The sequence below is a fragment of the Telmatherina bonti genome, assembly GCF_933228915.1.
Source record: "Telmatherina bonti genome assembly, chromosome: 23".
In the NCBI taxonomy this organism is placed as follows: Eukaryota; Metazoa; Chordata; class Actinopteri; order Atheriniformes; family Telmatherinidae; genus Telmatherina; species Telmatherina bonti.
This window is the reverse complement of record NC_136632.1, coordinates 20269801-20293824: the sequence shown is the minus strand read 5'-3', so window position 1 is coordinate 20293824 and position 24024 is coordinate 20269801. Positions and strand designations below refer to the sequence as shown.

The 24024-nt window shown below is 38.0% G+C and overlaps 3 protein-coding genes across 3 annotated transcripts; 2 read left to right on the top strand and 1 right to left on the bottom strand.

Annotated features, from left to right (window-relative positions):
* Positions 1–1788: 1788 nt before the first annotated feature.
* Positions 1789–5490, bottom strand: ankrd16 (ankyrin repeat domain 16; the record flags this gene model as incomplete). Its single annotated transcript, XM_079263405.1, has 7 exons — positions 1789–1949; positions 2103–2181; positions 3129–3290; positions 3378–3486; positions 3586–3628; positions 3715–3935; positions 5153–5490. The coding sequence occupies 7 exons, from the start codon at positions 5488–5490 to the stop codon at positions 1789–1791; spliced, it is 1113 nt and encodes a 370-aa protein (XP_079119531.1).
* Positions 5491–6424: 934 nt separating this feature from the next.
* On the top strand, positions 6425–16748 carry glt8d2 (glycosyltransferase 8 domain containing 2). Its single transcript, XM_079262843.1, has 10 exons — positions 6425–6529; positions 8295–8337; positions 12546–12635; positions 12733–12934; positions 13068–13185; positions 13281–13365; positions 14792–14904; positions 15064–15230; positions 15893–16005; positions 16312–16748. The coding sequence occupies exons 2-10, from the start codon at positions 8316–8318 to the stop codon at positions 16488–16490; spliced, it is 1089 nt and encodes a 362-aa protein (XP_079118969.1). The 5' UTR covers positions 6425–6529; positions 8295–8315; the 3' UTR covers positions 16491–16748.
* Positions 16749–21947: 5199 nt separating this feature from the next.
* Positions 21948–23582, top strand: LOC306773549 (E3 ubiquitin-protein ligase TRIM21-like; the record flags this gene model as incomplete). Its single annotated transcript, XM_079263404.1, has 1 exon — positions 21948–23582. The coding sequence occupies one exon, from the start codon at positions 21948–21950 to the stop codon at positions 23580–23582; it is 1635 nt and encodes a 544-aa protein (XP_079119530.1).
* Positions 23583–24024: the final 442 nt, after the last annotated feature.

The window sequence follows — 24024 nt, the reverse complement described above, 5'->3', positions numbered from 1 at the left end:
CTCTCCACAACACAGTGATGAAACAACAAAGTGTGTTCAGTGAGAGGCTTCTTCAGGTCCGATGTAAGACTGAAAGATACAGAAGATCATTCCTGCCAGCAGCCATCAGCCTCTGGAACAAGACCTCCTCAAGTTAATTTTTTTTTACTACTTATTGAATTTCCCTTTGGGGATTAAAATATTTTTCATTTCATTTCAAATGAAAATTAACTAGCCCTGCGATGGACTGGCGAGCTGTCCAGGGTGTACCCTGCCTGTCGCCCAAAGCCGGCTGGGATAGGCTCCAGCTTCCCCGCGACCCTGAATTGGAATAAGCGGTTCGGAAAATGAATGAATGAATGAATGAAAATTAACTAAACCAAAAGAAACTATTTTTTTCGTATTCCATAATAATCACTATTTAAATATTGTCTTTTAAATGTTTACAAACCTTTATTTTACTGTGATTATGCAGGATGAGTTCTATCAACAAATGAAAAAAGATCATGTAGTGGTTACATTGTTAGTGTTACCTGCTTGGATTACGTGTGTGGCTGACACACCTGTTAAGTAAACCCTAAAACAAATATTAAAATGCTTCTGTGTAACTTAGCACATCACATCCCACATTGGTCCGTGGAGGACTTACATTCACACAGGCAACACACACACTTATATTTACTGTATTGTCCTGCAGATTGAATCATCACTAACCATAATCGCTAGTTATGTTTTCATGTTTGCTGTTAGTGTTGCTCTTGATTTTCTTTTTGTCATCTTGTTTGCGTTCCTCATGATTATCTGCTTGTTTTCCTGCAGAAGCTGTCAGATACAGATGTTGCTGTTGTTTTCAGTCTTTCTTCTCTTTATTTCCTCTTTTCTTATCTTCACTCACTCATTCTTTCATGATATATCTGATGCAGACAATATACAGACATTAAAAAATATAAATACACAAAGCATAAGTTAGCTTGGCTTTAGCATGTTGCATTATGTTTTAACCAGACTGCATATAAAAAGATGGACGGAGCCTCAGTGACGTCACCCATAGGTTTCTGAAGCGATGAACTGTAGCTCGGTGGGCGGTTCCTACCATCGCCATCTTGGTAGGGGCATGGGTGTCGTCTCGTCCGGAAAATACAAATATGGGCAAAGAGGTGGAGCTGAGAGGGGGGCTGTGAGCGTCATGGTGGATGATTGACATCGAGCAAACTCCGAGCTGCCTGTAGCTAAGAGCTAACCTGGAGCTAACAGGAGCTAACCAGCTAACAGAGGTAAGCGGGCTAAAGTCGTGTTGTTAACCAGCTAAAAACCATGGTTGTTCTACGTTCTTCTGACTTGGGAGCAGGAGATCGGGTACCTGTCAATCGAAAGGACACATCCCTAAATATGCAGAAGTTCAAGATGAAATTACTTTTAAAAGGGTGAGTTAGAAAAAATTCCCTTCCCCACAGTCGTCACGAAGGTAAACCTGACCTTTTAAACCAGAAATGGATTTTTGAACCAGGCTGTAAACATGTTTATTTCTGCCGTGAAGTTGGTCTTTTTAACATGGGAGTCTATGAGGATTCGCTGTTTTGCAGCCCCTAGTGGATGAAGGGGGGACTGCAGTTTTATGCACTTCCACATTGGCTTCACTTTTAACCGCCGGAGGTAACGTCCATCTTTCATATGCGGTCCATGGTTTTAACCTGAATGGTCATCATCTAATAAAAAGACACCGAACATCAAGCCAAATTTTTTACTTTACTTCTTTAATATATAAATAACCACTTGCAAATCTGTTCACATTTATGACAGTATTGTGTATTAAGAGTCTGTCAGGCCACATTCAAATGCTTGCACTACGTCTGGTTTCCTGGCAAGTTGTTGTGCTGTTGTGCCAGATGCATCCTGAGAGTCCTTGAGCCCGAGCAGCAGGAGTGTCCTGACTGCATCTGCATGCTGCCCGATGCAAGCCATGTGTAGAGCTGACAGGAAGGGAGGAAATCAGAAGAAGCCAAGCAGTTAACATTTACTTATGTTTATTGTCTTGATTCACTAAATTTTATTCCAGTATTACCAAATGGATTTGGGGATTTTTTTAAAAAGTATTATGACTAAAGTACTGAAGCACTGCTTACCAGTTCGTCCCTTTATGTCCTTAACATGTAGCTCCGCCCCCAGCTCCATCAGGGTTTTTATTATAGATACATGTCCCTCCTGAAAGAAAATATGATTCAGTAAAAGATGTCAGACTGTAATTTGAATGTTGTAACTCTGAAGAGAAATCCCTGCCCAGTGGCTTCTCAACAAGACGTTCACACCTGCTATTATCATATGCGCTAGGTGACCTCATCCCAACTGGAACATACAAACATGCATTTACATCTGGCATTACAACACACTGCACCTACTTGCTCTACATGCAAACAAACCTGCAACCTGGTTAAAAGACTGAGCTCTGACAAGACATTTTCAGGTCTCTTGACCTTCCAGTTAAACCTTCTACAAACCCTTGTACATATGCACCATTTTAAGGCACAACTGGGTATTTATCAAGATAAATGTGGCATGAGAGTCTATGGATGGAGCTGTAAAATCTACACAGTGATGAAAATGCACAGCCATTACACAAAGTGTGTCAATAAAATGTTTTTATTCTGGTTATGAAGTGTTATCAAAACTCATGCAATCACATACACAATCTGAACCTATAAAAGATCATCAGAAAGCCAAAACTCATCTGGCATTTTCATTTGCTATAACTTGTCTTACTTGTCACAGAAAAGCTTATTTTTCCTTTAGCTGCCATCTGCTCTGGCATTCTGGCCGCTGTAAGGCTTCCCGTTGTCAACATTTTGACTTCACACTGGACCTTTTATTTCCTTCTCTGCATTTACCATTGTTGATTCAACAACAGGTCACAGAACGGGCATGATATTGTACTTTGCATAGACATTTATTCAGAAGAAAGCAGGTTAAATGACATGTTTGTGTGCTCAGTTTATTCAGTGAGATTTATAAAAGAATCATTTTGCATTTTAACCAGTCATTATACTTAAATTACTTAATAAGGATTTAACTGAAGTCAGAATTAAGAGCGTTAACCATAGGATAACAGCACAATCATTGAGGAAGTGCTCATGAATGTGAATAGCTGATCTTACCTTGGCAGCATAATGCAGAGCAGTAAGCTGGAGATCAGTCGCTCTCTGATTTACATCTACCCTGAGCTCCTGCACCAGGAATCGCAGAGCTTCCTCCTGACCAGTAACAGCAACCTGGTGCACCGGCTGAGCCCGGAGTACATCAGCGGCAACTGGAGAAGCCTACCGCACACAGGTAAGGTCAAAAGAGCATGCATAAATGTCAACAAAGACACTAAAGCGTCACTGCGCTGTGAAGTTTTACTCCACCTGGTGCTTCTCTAAAAGCATCCTGGCCACAGAGATATGTCCATTCCTGACAGCATCCATGAAAGGAGTGACTCCACAGCTGTCAGGGCTGTCTGGGATGTAGCCACACCTGGAAAAGCATCAGTAAAGCTCAGCATCAGTCTGACTATGGGACACAACTTATAAATAAATTTATTTTCTTCTCTAAACATGTCACATTTTAACTCACCTCTCCAATAAGATGTTGATAATGTCCTCACAGCCGTGCATTGCTGAATAACAGGCACATTATTAATAATTCTAAAGCTGGAATAAAATATAGAAGTATGCTGAAAGTGTGGATATGAGAGTGCTTAACCTGCAGTGTGCAGAGGAGTCCTGCGTGTTTTGCTCTCTGTCTTCCAGACGTACGGTGCAGCATGAAGCAGATGCTCTACAACCAGAGGATCGCCCTCCCTGCACGCGATGTGGAAGGAGTTCCAGCCATCTTTGTTGTGCAGTTTGGGGTCAGCGCCATGACACAACAGCTGCTGAATAACATCAAGGTTCCTCCGAGTGCATGCCATCATGAGAGGAGTCCTAAATAAGAAGACAGATATCATTTCTGATCATCTCTAACCCAAGCTGCTTATTGACAAACAGCCTCCAGAATGGCCTGGCTCTGTTTTTCTAAGAACAAAAAGTCGTGGTCTGCCACATTTCCTCTAAAATCTGAGATTTAGGATGGATTATGTAAATTAAATTAGTTGAGGAGCGTCACTATACTCTGTCTATGCCCCAGCAGTCTGTTTACAACCACGCTGAGCCTCCAGTAAAACCAGAAAGTCAGCTGCCGCTATTTTGCCTCAAAATCTGTCTGTTGCACATTTTTGGGGGGGTTTGAGTATTTTAATTTCCATTAAATGCTACAAATCAAATCTGAAAATAACATTTCACTGCTCAAAACATTTCACTGCTCCTGTGATGGACAGGCAACCTGTCCAGGTTGTACTCTGCCTCTCGCCCAATGATTGCTGGGATAGGCTCCAGCTTCCCGCGACGCTGAATTGGATTAACTGGTTAGGAAAATTAATGAATGATATTACCATTTTTGGTAAAAGTAAAATAGAAATTATTTAAATTACTATTATTCTTTTCACAACAGCGAGTCTGACTCACTGACAATAAATACTGTATTAAATTGTAATAGGCATTCCACATTATAAAATGAATTGTACATTGTTAAAGACTTCAATAGTGTAATAAACAAATTACATGTCAAAATTATTATTGTAAGCACAGTGATGGACAGGCAATCTGTCCAGGTTGAACTCTGCCTCTCGCCCAATGATTGCTGGGATAGGCTCCAGCTTCTCTGCAAATCTTCGGTGTGTTCACACCAGGCGCGTTTTTAGCCTTTTTTTGACGCTCAAAACGCGTCTGGTGTGAACACACCGTGAGCGGTTCGGAAAATGAGTGAACTATAATTATAACTAGTTTGACTTTTAATAAAAACACCAAACGAATATTGGAGCTGGCAGTATTTTATCGAAAACTGAAATATAATATTTGTGCATCAAAGTATAAGTTTTTCAAGTGCTTTTTTTAAAAAGTGAAAAGTTACTCCTTCGAGCCGGAGTCGAACCAGCGACCTAAGGATATCAGCATTGAACCGCTACAGTCCTCCGCTCTACCAACTGAGCTATCGAAGGGAGATAGTGAGGCAAAATCACAGTACAGCTACAGCTCTGACAATGTCTATCTGTAATGATCATTAACATTTCCTTCGTTTTATTGAGCAGCTGCGGTCTCCTCACCAGTCAGCCTTCTTCAGACTGTCCACCTTGGCACCTTCCTCGAGCAAATAGGATACACATTCACTGTGTCCCATAGAGGCAGCTTCATGCAACGGCCTCTTATAATCATTATTGCACACTTCCATGTCCACGCCCAGCTGCTTTATTAGATATTCCACGATGTCCAGGTGTCCGTGTCTGGCAGCGTAATGTAGAAGGGTGTCTCCAGACCGGCCAAAGTGTTTGCTCCTGACTTCTTGAACCGCGGTAGAGCCAACAACCGTAATTTGTTTCTGCAGAGAGCTTAGCTGTCCTTCCTGAGTGAGCTTCACTAACAGCTTAAAAGTGTTTTCATCCATATTGGTTTAATATAAAAGCCTACTTCTGCAGCAGCACAAGGTGGTTAACCAGTGAAAAATCAATTAGTAGTTTCTTGTGAGTCGAAGCCACGCTCTGAAATGTTTACCCACAGTACGAGATTTTCTCTCAGCATGAAAACAAAAAAAGATGGACAACCATGACGTTTCACTGTGCCCCGTCCGTGACAAACAATTCAATACGGAAAGTTTATATTTTTCATTGGGCAAACATTTATTCATCTAATATACTTATATAAAATGTACACTCAGAAATTTAGAAAAATGTTGATTTAATTTATAAAAGTATCTAAAACAAAGACTAACGTAAGTCCATAGGTTAAAGAAAAACGGTTAGAGTAGTTTTACATTTTTTATTTATCTATCTATCTATCTATTTATCTATCTATCTAGTTAGTTAGTTAGTTAGTTAGTTAGTTATTAGGAGACTACTTCTTACCAACGTTCGTGTTTAACAAATGGCTAACATTTTGTTGTCCTTTACGTTGGAACGAAGCCTGATGGGAAACGTAGTTTTAGTTGTAATTTATTATTCAGCCAGTTGAAAGAGTCAAGCTGTTAAAAACAATCTTAATTCACAAAGAACGTGCATTTATTACTATTTTCCATAATAATAGTACTGATGTTAACTAGCAGTATACTTATACATCATATTTTATTGCTGCTGCTCAGAGCAACATGCTGGTGTCATTTTTATTAACTCTTCTTTCAGATGATAATAGTAGATAGTTGCCACAGCAGAAACAAATATCATGAACATCTGCAAACATCACGGTTCGGTCTCCGTGAATTGAGAAGAGATTATCAGGCCTCTGGCTAAATGACAGCGAGTAATGAAATCAGGGATGAACATGATGGGACACATGTGGAGGGAAGTACGAGGGGTAGAAGTGAGAGAGGTAAAAAAAAAAAAAGAAGAAGAAGAAGTCGGACTTTTCGTGAGGGTTAGTTTCAGTCTTTTGAGGATTTACAACATGGAACGTGAAATGCAGGAATGGGATTGACCATAAACGTTTTCCTGGTGAGTAAAACTGAAACTATACTTTAAAATAATGCATAATTAATTAGAATATCAATGCCAAACCAGTGACACACCTCCTTTCTGTTAAGCTGTATTTGTAAGCGCACAAATATGATGATCATATATATTTCTATTTAGTAAGAGTGTACACTTTTATTGAATACGGTTTCCAGATTTTCTGTTTTCCCCATTTCGATTTATTTATTTATGTGACAAGAGAACTTTTTGTCCTGCTACCACAAAAAACACAGTTCTAACTCTAACAAGATGTCAATTTAAACTAAAACCAGCTGTACACATTATAATCTTGATGTAATTTAATACTTTTCTAAAAACGCTTTTTTAACTGCTCACAATACAAGGATGCATGGTGATTTTTTTTTTCTTGATTCAAAGAAAATTCAGAAAAAATGCATAACTTTTCTCCCCAGGAGATATTAACAAACTCCCTTAGGCTGGGATTATTAGTTTTTCTGGTGATTACTAAGAATGTGGCATCATTTCAACCCCCAACCCACATCCCACTGCTCTCAGCCACACTAAGACTAACTTTTTATAACTTTTTATTTTTTTAGCTGGTAGTTTTATGCTACATAGTCAAAACTAATCAGTTTATTCCCACAAATATCTTTTTAGAAAACAGTGAAATAAATGTAATAAGTGTAAGTCAGTTGTCATTTGCATCAACAAAATAATTTGGTTGCCTTACAATCCTGTGAATCACATAAATCTGTTAAAAAATACTTTGAAACATATTAAATTAAGCCCTAAACATGAGGATTACTAGTAGTAAAAATGCAGAACACAGACAGTATGCAGTGTGGCCCTGATCTCAGGAGAAGTCTATCTGAAACTGATCACTTCCAGATTTTTGACTCTGCTCCAAACGGTGACAAACAAACCTGAAACAAACGCATGGCACACACTGCACATCCCATTTCATTTCCGCTTTCTTCTATTGTTCAGTTTGAGTCAGCAGCTTTGCAACACGAAATGCAGAGAGAGGAGACGGCGTCATTCTTGAGCTTTAAACTGAGCCGTTTCCTGCTGTGGTTTCTGCACTTTTGCATAAACATCAAAGATGCCCTCAAAGAAACACACCCATGCTTTTGGATTTGTCGAGAAACAGTTTGTAAATTGACTATTAATAAGATTTCTGGAATTTTTAAAATCATTTGTTGTGTAGGTTACTTCAAATATGTGAAGATTTAAAGGATTAGAAGGCAAAAAGATTCCTTCCTTCAGACCTGGCACCAGAAAGGAAGGAAATGGCCGACTGTTTGGGGAAAAAAAAAAGGCTACATCTGTTGGTCAGCGACTCTTGGCTTCGTATATTTATGGCAGGTCAGGTCACAGTGGCAGTTTGTCACTGTGAAAATGTGTTTTTGTGCAAAACTTATTTCACTAAAAACTAACACTTTTAGTTTGCAGATCCACGAGTCCAAGCAGATCCAGTTTAATCTCCAGGACAATAAACCTACAACAACTATAAACGTCAAGAATGTTACTGTTTTACAAGCCCACAGAGCCAGTCCTGTCATCTTATCCAACATTAGCATTTAGCAATACAAACAGCATTTAAAACTTTCCTGAAACATTTGGAAGCTGTCATCTTCATGAATATCAAACACATTTTAAATCCCTTTCAGCTACACTGACTGGGATTATGCCATCCAATCTGCATGCATCATTACAGCCAAAATTTCATCCTTTGATTCCCTGAGTGGCTTCACATGCTGACTTTGTTTAATTCTTATGCTTGCAGATGTTGCTGGAAGCACAATGAATGATGCCGCTCCTGAGAAAAAGTAAGTGCAGGTAAACCGGGATGCATATATGATGATGATGATGAAACAGGGTGTTTGAAATTCAGCTACGCAGCTTCGCTCTCATGCCAGGAAAGGATCACTAATTTTCCCCCTGAGATAGAAACAGGAGCAACACAAGCACTAAAAGAATGGGTGAAAGGGGGGAGGACTAGATGAAGTAACCAGATGACAAGAGGAGTAGAGATGGGATTTATGGCACTTTGAAGGGAGCTGGATCTTGTGGTGTTCCTTTTCAAGAAGATTTCAACCAGGTCTTATTCACTTTTATCAAGGAAATAATCACTGGTAGCAATTAAAAGGCAAGACTGAGATAAGGTAATCCAGTTCCACACAACCCAACAAATATATATACTCTTCTAATGGGAATTATTCTAAAATATTGCTCATAATTTAATTTGATTTGTGTTTATATTGTATCCATTTCATAAGGTGGCTCCATAATCCATAATATACATATATGTATAATAGGGGTGGGAAAATCGAATCGAAAAATCGGAAATCAAGATTTTTTTCTTCACAATTTTAAAATCGATTTTTTTTTCTTAAACAATCTTCTTTTTTTTCAAATAAATAAAATGAATGCACTATAAAATTTTTTGTCATTTTTTTGTTTTTTTTATTGATCTTTTAACTTGTCTTCTTGTGTTTTATAGCAGCAGAATTATGGTCTGGCTTCTGTGTTGTTTTTTCCTCATTGAAATGAAGAAAAATGACGAGCAAAATAAAAAGTTTTATGCATTTTTTTAAAAAAAATCTATAAAAATCAGCAATATCGGAGAATTGTGAGAATTGCAATTTAAATCGTATCGGCACCCAAAAAAATCATGATCAAATCGAATCGGGACAAAAGTATATCGTCACACCCCTAATGTATAAGATCTAGTATAATAATAATAATACATGGTAAAAAAAAACTATATTTTAAACCAAATATTAACATTAAATTAAAGAAAATTGATAATTATTCTGTATAGAACTCACAGCATTTGTTTCTGCCCATACATGCATCACATGAACAGAGCGTGTTGGACATCCCTCATGATGTCACCACACATCACATGAAGGCAGTGTGGATAATTTTGACATTAAAAAGTAATAACTTGCAAACAAATAGCTTACAGTTTACACTCGGTTCTCATTGTTCATTTGAAAGAGCCATATAAAAAAAATCATTTTGCTCATGACCGTAACGTCTCAGTTTGGACTTTATTATGTTTGATGCCATACAACATGTGATCCAGATCTGTATAAAATGAGGCTCAAGTCTTCAAAAAGATGAATAAAATGAGTGTTTGTGTTTGTACTTTTGCAAACACATTAACAGAGGGAACACGGATAATACTGATTACGTAACTCCATCTCAGCAGAGGTAGCAGGCATGCTTACAGTGTTAATAGAAAAACAGCTGTTGTATCCTGTTGTTTTCACCCAACGGACCATAAAATTATTGTCATCTGCTGCTTCATGTAATCTGCTGCTTTAAAACAGCTCATGAAACTCCCAAAAATATATATAGTTATTGACATATTCATCAAGTTAAAGAGAATTAAGGATGTAGATTTCCTCCTTGAGCCAAGTCAGTGGAAAATCTGCAGGTCAAGTAGCACAGCATGCAAAGGGAAAAAACTTCAGCTCCCATTAGTTACGGTGCTTAGCTGGATGGCTAAAAGCTATGAGAAAAAAAAAATTAGAAATGGAGGGAGTGGAAGCTGTAAATGTTTGCAGATGGTTATTTGGCTGTCTTCTCTCTGGTCTGTCCCACATATGGTGCAAACAGAAACACTAACCTGTAACTACTCTGGTCGTTTCCTACTGAATCAGAGGTTTTCTTCATTCCATGAACCACAAAACACAACCAGAAGACAAAAATGTCCTTTCAACGTCAAACCTCCAAACCTCTGTTATGGTCTCCATAAACTAAAGAGGTAGCTCAACAAACATGACCGTGTTCGCCTCGGAGACCAGCAGTAGAATTATTATGAAGCCAGTTCTGGCTCCGTTCCTGTTCACCCTCCATACTGCAGACTTTTCCTACAGAACCTCATCCTGTCACCTCCCAGTAGCTCTCTGACGACTCTGCTGTTGTTGGCCTCATCCCAGATGCGGACGACAGGGAGTACAGAGGACTTATTCAGGACTTTGTGAACTGGAGTGTGCAGATCGACCTCCAGATCAACGCTGGTAAGAACGAGGAGCTGGTGGTGGATTTCTGCAGGTGCAGCCGCACTCCGCCTGCACCAGCGAACATCCTGGGAACGGACATCAATGGCATGAAGTCCTACAACAACCTGGACTGGACACACTTGTGAAGAAAGAAAACAGCAGACTGTTCCTCCTCATGCAGCTGAGGTCTTTTGGAGTATCAGGGCCACTGTTGAGGATGTTTTATGACTCCGCCATCTTTTATGGAATAGTCTGCTGGTCCAGGAGTATCACCGACCCAGACAAGAGGAGAATGGACAGTCTGGTGAGGAGGGCCAGCTCTGTCCTGGGATGTCCCCTGGACACAGTAGAGGTGGTGGGTAACAGGAGGATGATGGCTAAGCTTTCATCCGTGTTAAACAACTCATCCGACGCTCTACAGGACGCTCTAACAGCGCTGGGCAGCTCCTTCAGTGAGTGACTACTTCATCCACGTTGTCTGAAGGAGAGGTTGCGCAGATCTTTCCTGCCTGCTGTTGTCAGACTTCATAATAAACATGCTAGTCTGCAGACATGAAGCCGATATACAGCAAACTGACTAGACAGAGCCACTGGACTCTAGGGATGGGAAATCGAATTGAAAAAATCGAATATCTGGATTTTTTTGCTTCACAATTTTAAAATTGATTTTCTTTTGTTTAAAAAAATCTTCTTGTTTTTTCAAATAAATACAAATAATTCATTATAAAATTGTCATTTTTATTTTTTTATTGATTTTTTTAATTGTCTCATTGGGCATTATAGCAGCAGAATGATGGTCTGGCTACTGTGTTGTTATTTCCGAATTGAAATTGAGAAAAATGACGGGCAAAAGAAAAGTTTGGCACATTTTGTTTTGTTTTTGTTTTTATCTACAAAATCAGCAATATCTAAAAATAAAAAAAAGTATTTATAAATAGATAAAGTATCTATCCATCTATCACAAGAATCACAGTTTAAATCAAATGGACACCCAAAACATCAGAATCCAGTCAAATCGGAACAAAAGCATATCATCACAGCCCGACTGGCCTGTAGTAACGTCATAAGTCTTTATAAAGTCATTCACTGTCCTGTACTATTCATACCTGCAATATTATTTATTCTGGTATGTATACTCTCAGGCACACTCCTCTCTGCTCTATGGACAGGTATACTTACAGTTATACTTTGATGAAAACATTATCTGGACTGTTTTTCTTTTCCTTTATCTATTTTATATTCTATATCTACATTTATTATTATCTCCATTTTATTCAATGTCTAGCCCTTTTTCCTTTGTTGCACTGTAAATCTCCCCGCTCAGAGAATCTTCAATCTGGAACATAAAACTCTTCCTGATGTCTCACCGTCACTTCAAATCTAGTCACATGACTTATGGTGCAAACTTTTTCTCACAGAAGCAGCAGTACTGCGATAAGATATTGATTACTAATATCAGAGTAGTTTAGAATGATAAAATGAAATTTTCCAGAATTGTGTAAAAATGAAATTTATATAAAAAAAAACACAAAGAAAAACAGCAAAAAAAACTGACTTCCGGCGTTACTATGGCAACGCAACCACTGGGCCGAACAATGCCACCAGCTACATAACCACCTGCCTAAAGATTTAATCTCAGTCATAGACCGTATATCTTTTTTATACAGTCTATGATCCCAGTATTAGCAAAAAGCCTAACAGACAAGTAGTTTAAGATCTCATGCATGTTAAAGTTGAATAAAAAATAATAAACGATCCAGATTCAGACCTGGATTAAAATTGAAAATGATTTACTTCTTTGTTTTACCAATTTGATGCATTGTTGTCAACTTAACACAGTTGTCTGAAATACTCTTTCAGCCAAAGACCCTAATTCCTAAGATTGTTTTGTGTTTTCAGATTTTTATTTTAATATGATTTAAATGGCATCTAATGCTTTTTTTCAGGCATAGTATATATTTTTTGTAGCTGACAACATGATTTCTTTGCATTTACAAACTATTTGTTTGACATCTATGTTTTAGTTAATAAGGTGCTGTTCCTGCTGCTGGTGCTGCTGGCGTGTTTGCTTCTGCACAGTGCTCTGCTCAGAGCCGCCACTCAGCCTCGATCAGGTAAATCTGTCAGAGTTTATCTTTAACCATGACCACAAGAAACTTCTCAGAGCGCTTCCTGTTTTAAACGATGTGTTTAATGACAAAACACTCTCAGATCCCAGGAAGAACCAACGCGGTGCCGCACGACATTCCCGTACAACTCCCTCGGAGGAGGATGACATCATCCCTGTCATCGTCAATTCCTCCGAGGAACGGATGGGTGCAACCATGGCAACCATCAACAGCATCATTAGCAATACGGATGCTAATGTTTTCTTCTATGTTATTACTCTTCACGATGCTGTCAAACTCACAAGGTTTTTTTTTTCCTTTTTTTTTTTTTTTTTTTTTTTTTTTTTTTTTTTTTTAACAGTTTTTGCGTGATATCTGCCTGTCATAAAGGACATAAATAATTTCAAACCTTATAATACTTCATTTTCATTTGTTCAGGAGTTATATAGAGCGGACAACACTGAAACGCATCCAGTATAAGATTTTAGAGTTTAATCCGATGGTTCTTCTACGAAAGGTGAAGCCAGATTCATCTCGACCTGAACTCTTGCATCCAGTGAGTTCCGCCTTTCAGAAATGAAAATGCAGACGAGGTCTATGAAGCGCTACAGAGATTCAGAGAGCTGAAATAACCTGCATTGTGTTTTGCAGCTGAACTTTGTACGCTTTTACCTACCTCTGCTCAACATAAGTCATAAGCGAGTGATATACTTAGATGACGATGTCATCGTTCAAGGTATGTACACTGCATGTTCATCATAACAGGCAAGGATTGATTTTATTTATAATTTTTTTTAAAGGTTATATTACCAGTGATGTGTATTTTCACATATCATAAGAACCAGTTTATTCACTCTCACATTTTTATGACCTCCTTAGAACTTTTATTATATGTTACATAATTATATGGAACATCTGAGCACATCTCTGAGTTTATCTGTTTTAAGTTCATCAAGATAAATAGACTGTAACTGTGACCAAAAGGAAAAGTAGTGTGTAACCTGTTTAATCTGATCATATTTGCACACCGATTAAAGCCAGCAGGTAAGATGACACATATGACAGCTAGAAAACCTTCAGAAAGGGAATTGTGCACAATATGGGACGTTTGAAGGCAGAAGGAAAAATGCAGCTTTAAAAACAATCTGCCATAAAAAATAAAAAAACTTACAATGTGTGATGTAGGTCAGTAAAAACCCTAAACTGCCTGGCATGGCCCAGATGAGAACTGGATCAAAAAGTTCAGCTTACATTTCACACGCTCCTTCGTGGCTTTCAGTTGTGCAAAGTTGCCCATTAGATCCTCCTCATGCAGCGGGTCTGCTATGAGACCTTTGAAACGATATCTGTTTTAGGAATTAACAAGCAGATTATTACAACTTAAGCTGTGATCTAATATAAAAAGCAAAATTAGGAAAAGCAAAAAAATTTTTCTTTTTTTTATCAATAGGTTTAACTCAGTTATTTCCTGTCCGATATGGCTGTAATTATTTTATTCATTTATTTACTTTTATGCACTCTCATTCTTTTTTCTGATTTCTTTATTTTTTGTTAAATGTAAGTAAATATTTAATATTAGTTTATCTGATTCCAGTCTTTCTTTTTGTCTTTTTCCAGATTTTTTTTCCTGTCTACATTTATTTTCTTTTGCACAGTAAAAGAGAAATTCAGACGTCAACTCTCTGATGCATAAATGATTGAGAATAGTGTCAATTTTTCACCACAATATTTTATATCTACAGACTGTTAATTTTTTTCTTTATAAAGATTCTGTGAAATTACAATTATATCTAGATATCTACTCATTAAAACTTCATTTTCTTTAATAATAATAATGTAATATTAATTCTAGCTAATAACCCCCTTGTGACACCACCTCTACTTTTATAAAGATAAAATATGATTGGTTGGATTCAATTAATTATTAATTCCACAAAGAGAAATGATCACCTTCGTTATAAATGAATAAATTAATCATAAAGGGTTTTACATATCCTTACTGCTGTAGGACTGACTTTCTGTACCTTTTTTGTACATAGAGCGAAGAAGCCTCTGACTAAACACACTTTGTTTTTGTCGTGCTGAAGGCATCTTTTGCTGTACTTTTGCACAGGGAAGTGTAATTTATCCATTTTAACTGCAAAACTTTCTATTCCACACAGGTGACATAAATGAACTGTTCAACATTCAACTGAAATCTGGACATGCTGCTGCTTTCGCCACCGACTGTGACCTCCCTGCCACACATGAGATGGTTCGAAGCGTTGGCATGCAGGTCAGTTTTCATTGCTTTTGTAAAGAAAAATGCATCACTGATCCAAAAGGATAAACTTTAAAGTTAAACATTTTATAGTACAAGGAGCATAGATAGTAGAAGTTGTGTCTTTGTAGATGACTTCACTGAAATATGTTGTCCTCTGAGTCCCTCCCTTAGACAACCTACATGGGCTTCCTGGATTACAGGAAACAGCAAATCAAAGACCTGGGCATCAACCCCAGCGACTGCTCCTTCAATCCTGGGGTGTTTGTGGCAGATATTAAAGAGTGGAAGCAACAAAAGATCACTAAACAGCTGGAGAAGTGGATGGAGGAGAATTACAGGTGTGGTCTGTCAGCTAAAGCACATGGAAAAATTTACATCGTAGTGTGTGTTGCCACATGTCTAGCCAAAAGACAAAAAGCAGTACTAATGGCAAGGTGAAATATCGTATTTACAGTATTTTAACAGTTTCCAAGTTAAAATAGGATCCACTCATCACTGATAGAAGAATCATGATCTTTACAGTATTTTACTGTGAAGCACTCTTTCTGCAAAAAGGGTTATATAAATAAACTTAACTTTTAATACTAAGAAAACATTATTTTCTGAACTTCTAGTAACAAAAATTACCATATTCACCAAGCTTGCCTTTGATTTGAACCAGCTAGTTTAAAAGGGTGCACCTGAAGCACCCAAATGGCTTGCTGCCAGGTCTCTGCAGAGCTGCATGACATGTGGATGAGGGCTTTGTTGTAGAAGAAATGCATATAAAAGTTGTAGCATAGTAGATCTCATTTCACCTTGAATTCTCAGTTTGGGGTATTTAAAATAAACTTTTAGGAAAACGCCTTCCTGGATTAATATTTTCACACAATCCAGCTGTGCCATATATGGTAGCAGGATTAAACAATGCTCAAGGGCAGTTTCAGGCACCACATTTAACTTAAAATTCCAGTTTGCAGCACCTGCCTGCCTGTTCAGAAACCTTTTCTTCCTCCTGCAGGGAGAACGTCTACAGCAGTGCCATGGCAGGAGGCGTTGCAACTCCACCCATGCTTATTGTCTTTCACAACAAATACACAACCCTGGATCCTCTGTGGCATGTCAGACATCTTGGTATGATTATCTCCTCCCTTTAAACATGATTTAATCAGCAGTATACAAGTCCAATGACAGGCGTGTTAGGGGAATTGGTTCCTCTAAATTGCCCCTAGGAGTGAGTGTGAGTGTGAATGATTTTTTGTGTTAGCCCTGTGATGGACTGGTGACCTGTCCAGGGTGTGTACCCTGCCTCTCACCCAAAGACTGCTGGGATAGGCTCCAGCTCCCACGCGACTCTTAAGTGGTTCGGATAATGAATGAATGAACATGTAACAGTGCAGAATACATTTTAAATGACACTCAGGCTTTTTCTGTGTGCAGGATGGAGTCCAGATGCCCACTATCCAGAGAGCTTCCTGAAAGAGGCTCGGCTGCTGCACTGGAATGGCCCATTCAAACCGTGGAGTTATCCTGCTGTACACACAGATCTGTGGGAGAGGTGGTTCATACCAGACCCCTCCGGAAGATTCACATTATCACGACCTGATGGTGACGGCTAAGACCCGCAAAAAGTACCTGTTCATGAAACTATGACGCATGTGAAGTTAAATACTTTCTTGAATGTGGATGTGAAGCTGATATATTTCCACGTGGCAGTGTGCATCAACAGTCAGTTCCTCACTGTGGGGTCCTCCATGTACTCTCATGTTTTCTCTGAATGTGAACTGTTGCTGTGGATTATTAGAGACATCACTGCATGTCAGAAAGTTGGCTAAATAAATGTATTTGTTGTCTCTTTGTTGTAAATACACTGGTTTTTAAGTCAAACTTAGCAGTGATCCATACATCTTCTAGTTATAAAAGTGGCAACACAAATGTCTTTATGTGAGAAACTCTAACTTGTGGCTAATTTAAACCTTCATCTAATTAAAACAAATAGAAAATGACTTTAAAATGGTTCATTTAGAAACTTGTGTAAGTGCGTAAACATGCTAACTTAACTGAATACAGACAAAAGCAAAGGTAAGCACATCAAGATGATGCAGTTGGGGGATAAATAACCCCTTTATTCCAAATTTATGGAGCTGTAAAGCTGTTTTCAATCACCACTCTACACGGTATTGACTTAATGATTTGCAGTCAACTAGAAAAGGATCAATACCAATCTGAAAGCAGCCATCTTGCTGCGTATTTGGTGTTTCTCATACTTAAAATTAAGCTGACTTCCTCTGCTTGTTTCAGGCTCAAAGAGCATCTGATTTAATAGCTGAATCTAATTCTAACCAAAACTGCAAACATCTTGACTTTCACATAAAAATACAAGATTATTTCCAGTGAATCTCACTTTTGGATTTTCAAGGGAAAATAAATCAATGCAGAAATGTTTTTTCCTTACATGCAATAAAAGAAAATAATGATTTAGTGCCAACATTCATTTAACAGTGAATTATAAATGTGATATCTTCAGCTCATTAAAAAAAAAAAAAAAAAAAAAAAAACTGGCTTTCATATTTGACACTGTTTTTTAAATAAAGTTTCTTTAGAATTGTGGCAGCTATCGAAAGAATATTATTTTCTAATGTCTAAAGATTTTTTTGGATTCATCCTTTTAAATTCCAGGTTTCCAAATTATGGGATGTTGAGAACAGCTGTGTAAAACTGGCCATTGTGGAGACCCCGCCTGAACCGGTTGTACTAAAACGCTTTACTTTATCATTTTATTACTTTATTTATTTACATATTTTTCTTTTTATCTGATCTAATGGTGGTTTAGATTCATCTGAAAAGTTTGTTTATTTTTTTTACGTTTCAGGCAAGCCTGAACTTTTTTTTATTTGTGCTTTGTGCCATTTTCATTGCTGTTAAATCCTCATTCCACATTTTTGCTTTTGTTTTCAGACACGGCGACTGCTTACAGAAGATCAGCTTCCGAGCTCCATCCGTCTGGAGGTGTTCACTGATCCGGCCACCACGGCATGTGGACACAACTTCTGCTAGAAGTGCATCACACATCACTGGGACAGTGATGTCAAGTATAAATGCCCCTTGTGTAAAGAAGCTGTTAACTCTAGTCCTGAACTTTCCTTTTACACTTTGATTTCAGAGATTGCTGCTCAGTTCAGAAAGTCAGTTCAGAAGAAAGAAAGAAGCAGCAGCTCTGCACAGAAAGCAGCCAAAGAAGGAGGCGTTTTCTGTGACATTTGTACTGAAAGCAAACTGAAAGCCCTGAAGTCCTGCGCGGTGTGTCTGACGTCCTGTGAGTCTCACCTGGTGAGTCATCAAACAGTCAGACTGCCAGCTGACTTAAAGGTTGTCAGGTGATAAACAGCTGATGTGTAGGTAGGCGTGTTTTAAAATATTTGCCTTACAGTAAATGAAACTAAAAGTAGCTTTACAACGAAAAGCTGCAGTTGAGATCACCATCAACTAAACTTTGAGGCCTTTCTTTAAACATCCGTTCACAGAATTAGAAATCTGGTGAGTATTATTAACCATTGTTAAGCAGTAAATATGCTGCGGTGATAAAAGCAAGATGTGTGGCTGACTTTTTTTTCTGTCATTTTGGATATCTGGAAGTAAAAAACCAATACACATGAATGGGGAATGTGACGTCATTTGTCCTAGTAAGAATGACATTTTAGATATCTAAAATGTTCATTTCGACTAGGAATAATGTGTTTCAGATATCTGTAATTAAATATCTCCTAGTCGCAATAATCATTTTAGATATCTGTTTTTCAATTATTCCTAGTCAAAACGAACATTTCAGATATCCAAAATGACATTTGTCCTATCTAGAATACACATTCTGGATAGGACAAATGTCATTTTGGATATCTGGAAGTAAAAACCCAATACACATGAATGGGGAATGTGACGTCATTTGTCCTCGTAAGAATGACATTTTAGATATCTAAAATGACAGTAAATCTTATTGTGACATGATCGTAATTTCGATCTTGGATATGACGTTATGACATTTAGGTTGGCGTGACTTTTATGAACACTAAAGAGGAAGACTTTTCCCGCTTTCTAGCAGTTGGGTAAAATCATAGGGTAAAATGGACTCAGAAAGGGACAGAACTTCTGCTTTTGATCGAGTTTTCAGTTCAGTTTCTCGTGCAAGACACGAACTAACAAGTCCAGAGGAATTATTCTCTGCCACAAGTCGACTTTTTCGACGTCGGCCCATTAGACAAGGTAAGTTACCACATTGTACATTAGCCTATGAAAATTATTTCATTTTCTGAAGGTTTTTGGTGAAAATATGTCATTCAGAATCTCATAACTATTCAATATCGAAACGGATATAATCAGACATTAGTTGTTATTAGCATGCAGGACTGAAAGTGCCAGACACTGGAGCAGAAAAGATTTAGACCATTAGCTTGCTTGGTTGCAGCCAACCGAGCTCAAAACATCGTTAGGTTATGTTTTTCACCTTTAACAACAAAGAACTGGGCTTGTATTTGGGAAGCATATGAAAAATCAGTCCAAATGACAGTTTTGCTCTTTTTCACCAGCTTCCATTCCACCTAGCAGATTAGTTCAGACATTAGACCTTTCAGTAATCAGCTATAACATTAATACTATGTGTATTACTGCTAATTTTAGTATATTAATCCAGTGTTTTTCATCTACTGCGCTGTGGCACACTAGTGTGTCTTTAGAGATTGTCAGGTGTACCATGGAAATTATCTTATTTAAATTAGTTTGACAAAAACAACCTCATTTTTGTTAATAAAAACGATCGTTTGTGATATTCCTGTGATCTTTGCAATAATAATGAACTTTTAATAAACTTCATAAAGAAAATTCATTGTCCAACAGTTTTCCTAGCTTTATTGGTGATTTATGGTTTTATTTCTCATACACCAGGATTTAGACAATAACCATACTGCAGTTTATAAAATAAAAAGACTAGTTGTATAAGAGCTGTTTGAAATATGGTATTTTACTTGAGGGTTAAAATGAGTTTTAATGAGGCAACTTTAAACCAAGGTGAGCCAATGAGTAAGACTGTCACCTTAAGGTTTTCAGGTGATAAACAGCTGACGTTTAGGTAGGCCTGTTATACTATCTTTGCTTCACAGTAAATGAAAGTGAAAGTAGCTTTACAATGAAGAACTGCAGTCGAGCTCACCAACTAAAATTTGAGGTTTATTTTAAACATCATGACACAGAATTAGCAATCTGGTGAGTATTAATAGCCATCGATAAGCAGCAAACATGGTGAAGTGAGAAAAGCAACATGTGTGGCTGACATTTCTTTTGTTTGTCTTCAGCCTTGTGAAGCTTCCATCTTGTTTTGACTTCTGAAATGGATTATTTTCTAATATTTATGTCATATTTATAGATTTGCTGTATTGATTTACCGTAAAGTGTATTTCCTTTTAAAAACAACAATACTGTTGATATGCACATACTGTACAATTCTAAAAGTAAACTCAGTTTAAATAAAATGTGATCCATAATGTCAACATGTCTTGAACTACTAGCCTATATATATATATATATATATATATATATATATATATATATATATATATATATATATATATATATATATATGTATACTAGATGATAATCTGATAACAGATTAGTATGCGACTAAAATCTGTTACTGGAACCACAAGGCCTCCAGAAATGAACAAATCCTGCCATCTGCTGACTTGATGTGTCAACATATAAGGCCTCCAAGGGACAAAGCCGACTTTATTCTTCTCGTCTCAACTATGTCAACAGTTACTTAACTTATTTTAACAAATGGCATTAAGTTAGTTAAGATTGTACAGAGCTCAGTTACCAGAATCTTAACAAGAGCCAACATAAGTAGTCTCTTCTCACCTGGTGGAGCCTTTAAAATTTTATGTTCTCTACTTAAATAAGAATTTTTTGTACAATATGAAATTAGCATGAAATTCTCTGATGGAGAATTTATGGTAAAAGACCCGAAACAATTAAACAATTTCTTGAAGCAATGAAACATTAGTTTGGACATGTCCACTAGAGGACACTGTGGATCTGAAAACTACATTGAAGCGTCTGCATCAGTAGGAGTTTGCATCTATAAAGAAGCTTTTTGTTGCTCCTGTCATCTTCTGCAAAAGTCACCACATATTACTGTAAGAATATAATTATGACTCCTACCCAATAAGGTCATGAACCTAAAAGAAATGGCTTGATAGGCTATCATAAATCATTAACTCTTCTGTTGTCTTTGACATGGGTTGCATACATCTTTCGTCCCTTCTGTCTGCTGCAAGTGATGTGCATTCCTCCTACAGTTACTTGCAATTATATCTAATTATTATAATGACCCACTTTAAATACCTATGTTAATACAGAGGTTTGCAAAAGTATTAACCCAGTTTTCTTTCTGCTATTTGCTCTCTTACAACCTACAATTAAAGTGGATATTGGACAAGGAAAATCCTTTACATAGTCCCACTTTTTTTGCAGAAATTACAGCTGCAAGAGTTTTAGGGTAGGAATGTTTGCTCATTCTCCAGCTTCTTCAAGTCTGCCATCTTTAAGTCATGTGGCAGATTTTTGGTTGTTTTCAGGTCTGGGCTTTAACTCAACTGTTGCAACACATTAAATGTTTCACTTAAAACCACCTGAGTGTTACTTTAACAGCGTGCTTAGCGTCATTGTGTTGCTGGGAGTAAAACCTGTCTGAAAAAGGTTTTACTTGATTATTCCCCCAAATTTAGCACCATCCAGAGTTCCCTCAGTTAAAACCGGTTTCCAAGTTCCTGAAAAACATTCCCACAGCATAGTGCCACCACGATACTTATAAATTTACCAACATTAGTACACCTTTAAATTTCCAGTTAATTTATGACTGACTCCCCATGAAGTAATCATTAAGTAATCATTTGCAAATTTATCAAAGTTTACGTCTTCCTTTAGCAATTAGACCGTGACTTGTAAGAGGAAACCAGCCAATGTTGTGGCCCAAATTTCAAAGTGTTACCATTAAATGATAAAGTACCTAATGTTTCTTCTCAGACATGGCGACTGCCTGCACTCTCCTCTATGAAGAAGTTCAGCTTCTGTGCCCCATCTGTCTGGAGGTGTTCACTGATCCGGTCACCACTCCATGTGGACACAACTTCTGCAAGAAGTGCATCACACAGCACTGGGACAGTAATGTCAAGTATCAGTGTCCCGTGTGTAAAGAGCCGTTTAAGACCAGACCTCAACTTCGCGTTAACACTTTCATTTCAGAGTTTGCTGCTGAGTTCAGAAAGTCGGTTCAGAAGGAAGAAAGAAGCAGCAGCTCAGTGCAAAACGAAGCGAAAGCAGGAGAAGTTCTGTGTGACGTCTGTACTGAAAGCAAACTGAAAGCCCTGAAGTCCTGCCTGGTGTGCATGATGTCCTACTGTGAGTCTCACTTGGAGCTTCACCAGAATATCACAGTGAGGTCTAAACATCTACTGATCGATCCTGTGGAGAATCTGAAGAGCAGGGTGTGCAAGAAACATGAGCGACCGCTGGAGCTGTTCTGCAAGAAAGACCAGACATGTGTTTGTAAGTTCTGTACTGAGTCCAATCTGGATCACTATGGACACAAAATTGTCCCTTTGACAGAAGAGTATGAAGGAAAGAAGGGCGAACTGGAGAAAAGACGTGATAATATCGTAGAAAAGATCTGTGAGAGACGACTGAAGATCGAGCAGATCCAACAGTCGGTAAGGCTAAGTAAGGATGATGGAGACAAGATAGTGGCAGTCAGTGCTGAGGCCTGTCAAGCTCTGATTGCGTCCATTGGGGCTGGTCTGGCTCAGCTTATTGAAATGATTGAAGAGCGACAGAGAACAACAGAGAAACAAGCAGAGACCTTCATCAACGAACTTCAGGACGAAATCTCTGAGTTGGCGAAAAGGGAGTCTGAGGTGTTGGACCTTTATCTCACTGAAGACCACCTCGACTTCCTCCAAAGCTTCCCATCCCTGAACCCTCTTCCACCCACAAAAGACTGGACCAAGGTCAGCATTGGCTCCTCACATACATGGACGATGAAGGAAGCCGTGACAAATCTGATGAAGACAGTCGGTGAGGAGACAAAAAGGCTGCTTAATGTTATCGAGCTGAAGAGGGTCCAGCGGTATGCTGTGAATGTGACTCTTGATCCTGAAACAGCACATCCAGCTCTCATCTTGTCTGATGATGGGAAACAAATCAGATGCGGAGATGTAGCTCAGAAACTTCTGGACAGTCCAAAGAGATTTTCTGCCTACGTTGCTCTAGGAGAGCAGGGTTTCTCTTCAGGCAAGTTTTACTTCGAGGTTCAGGTGAGAGAAAAGACTGATTGGGTTTTAGGAGTTGCCAGAGAGTCAGCAAACAGAAAAGGTGTCCCATTCATAGCTAAGACTGGCTTCTGGACTCTAAGACTGACAAATGGAGAAAAGTATCATGGATCTGTTTTAGGTGTCATCTTACCAAAGCCAAAGGCTCAGAAAGTGGGGGTGTTTGTGAGCTGTGAGGAGGGTCTCGTTTCTTTTTATGATGTAGGTGCTGCAGCACTCATCTACTCATATACTTACTGCAGTTTTAATGAGAAACTCTTCCCACTTTTCAGCCCTGGTCATAACAGTGAGAAAAACTTGGCTCCTCTAATCATCTGTCCAGTTGGCGTACCGTAAATACTAGGGCTGTGACCATATGCTTTCGTCCCAATTCGATTCAATACCAATTTTTGGGTGCCGATTCGATTTGAATTGTGAGTGTCACAATTCTTTAATTTAGCTGATTTTTGTAGATTTAAAAAGAAAAATTTACATAGCTTTTTTTTGCTTGTCATTTTTCTTGATTTCTATTAGAAAGAAACAACAGAGCCAGACCATCATTCTGCTGCTGTAATGCCCAAGAAGACAAGTAAAAAGATTAATAAAAACAATAATGACAACAATTTTATCATGGATTATTTTTATCTATTTGAAAAAAAAAAAAACATTTCAAAGCTGTGAAGAAAAAAATCTGGATATTTAATTTTTTTATTTGATTTTCCCACCCCTAGTAAATACCGTTATCAAGGGGCACTTAGCATTGAAATGTTATTTCTCTCCTAATTATAATGCTATAATG

What these genes read in the sequence shown, in the direction of transcription:
- glt8d2 (XM_079262843.1), top strand. Translation starts at nt 8,316, where the DNA reads ATGATGCCGCTCCTGAGAAAAA. An exon ending in GATGCTGTCAAACTCACAAG is followed by an intron (nt 12,935 to 13,067) that starts GTTTTTTTTTTC and finishes TCATTTGTTCAG; the next exon opens with GAGTTATATAGAGCGGACAA. An exon ending in GTGGCATGTCAGACATCTTG is followed by an intron (nt 16,006 to 16,311) that starts GTATGATTATCT and finishes TTCTGTGTGCAG; the next exon opens with GATGGAGTCCAGATGCCCAC.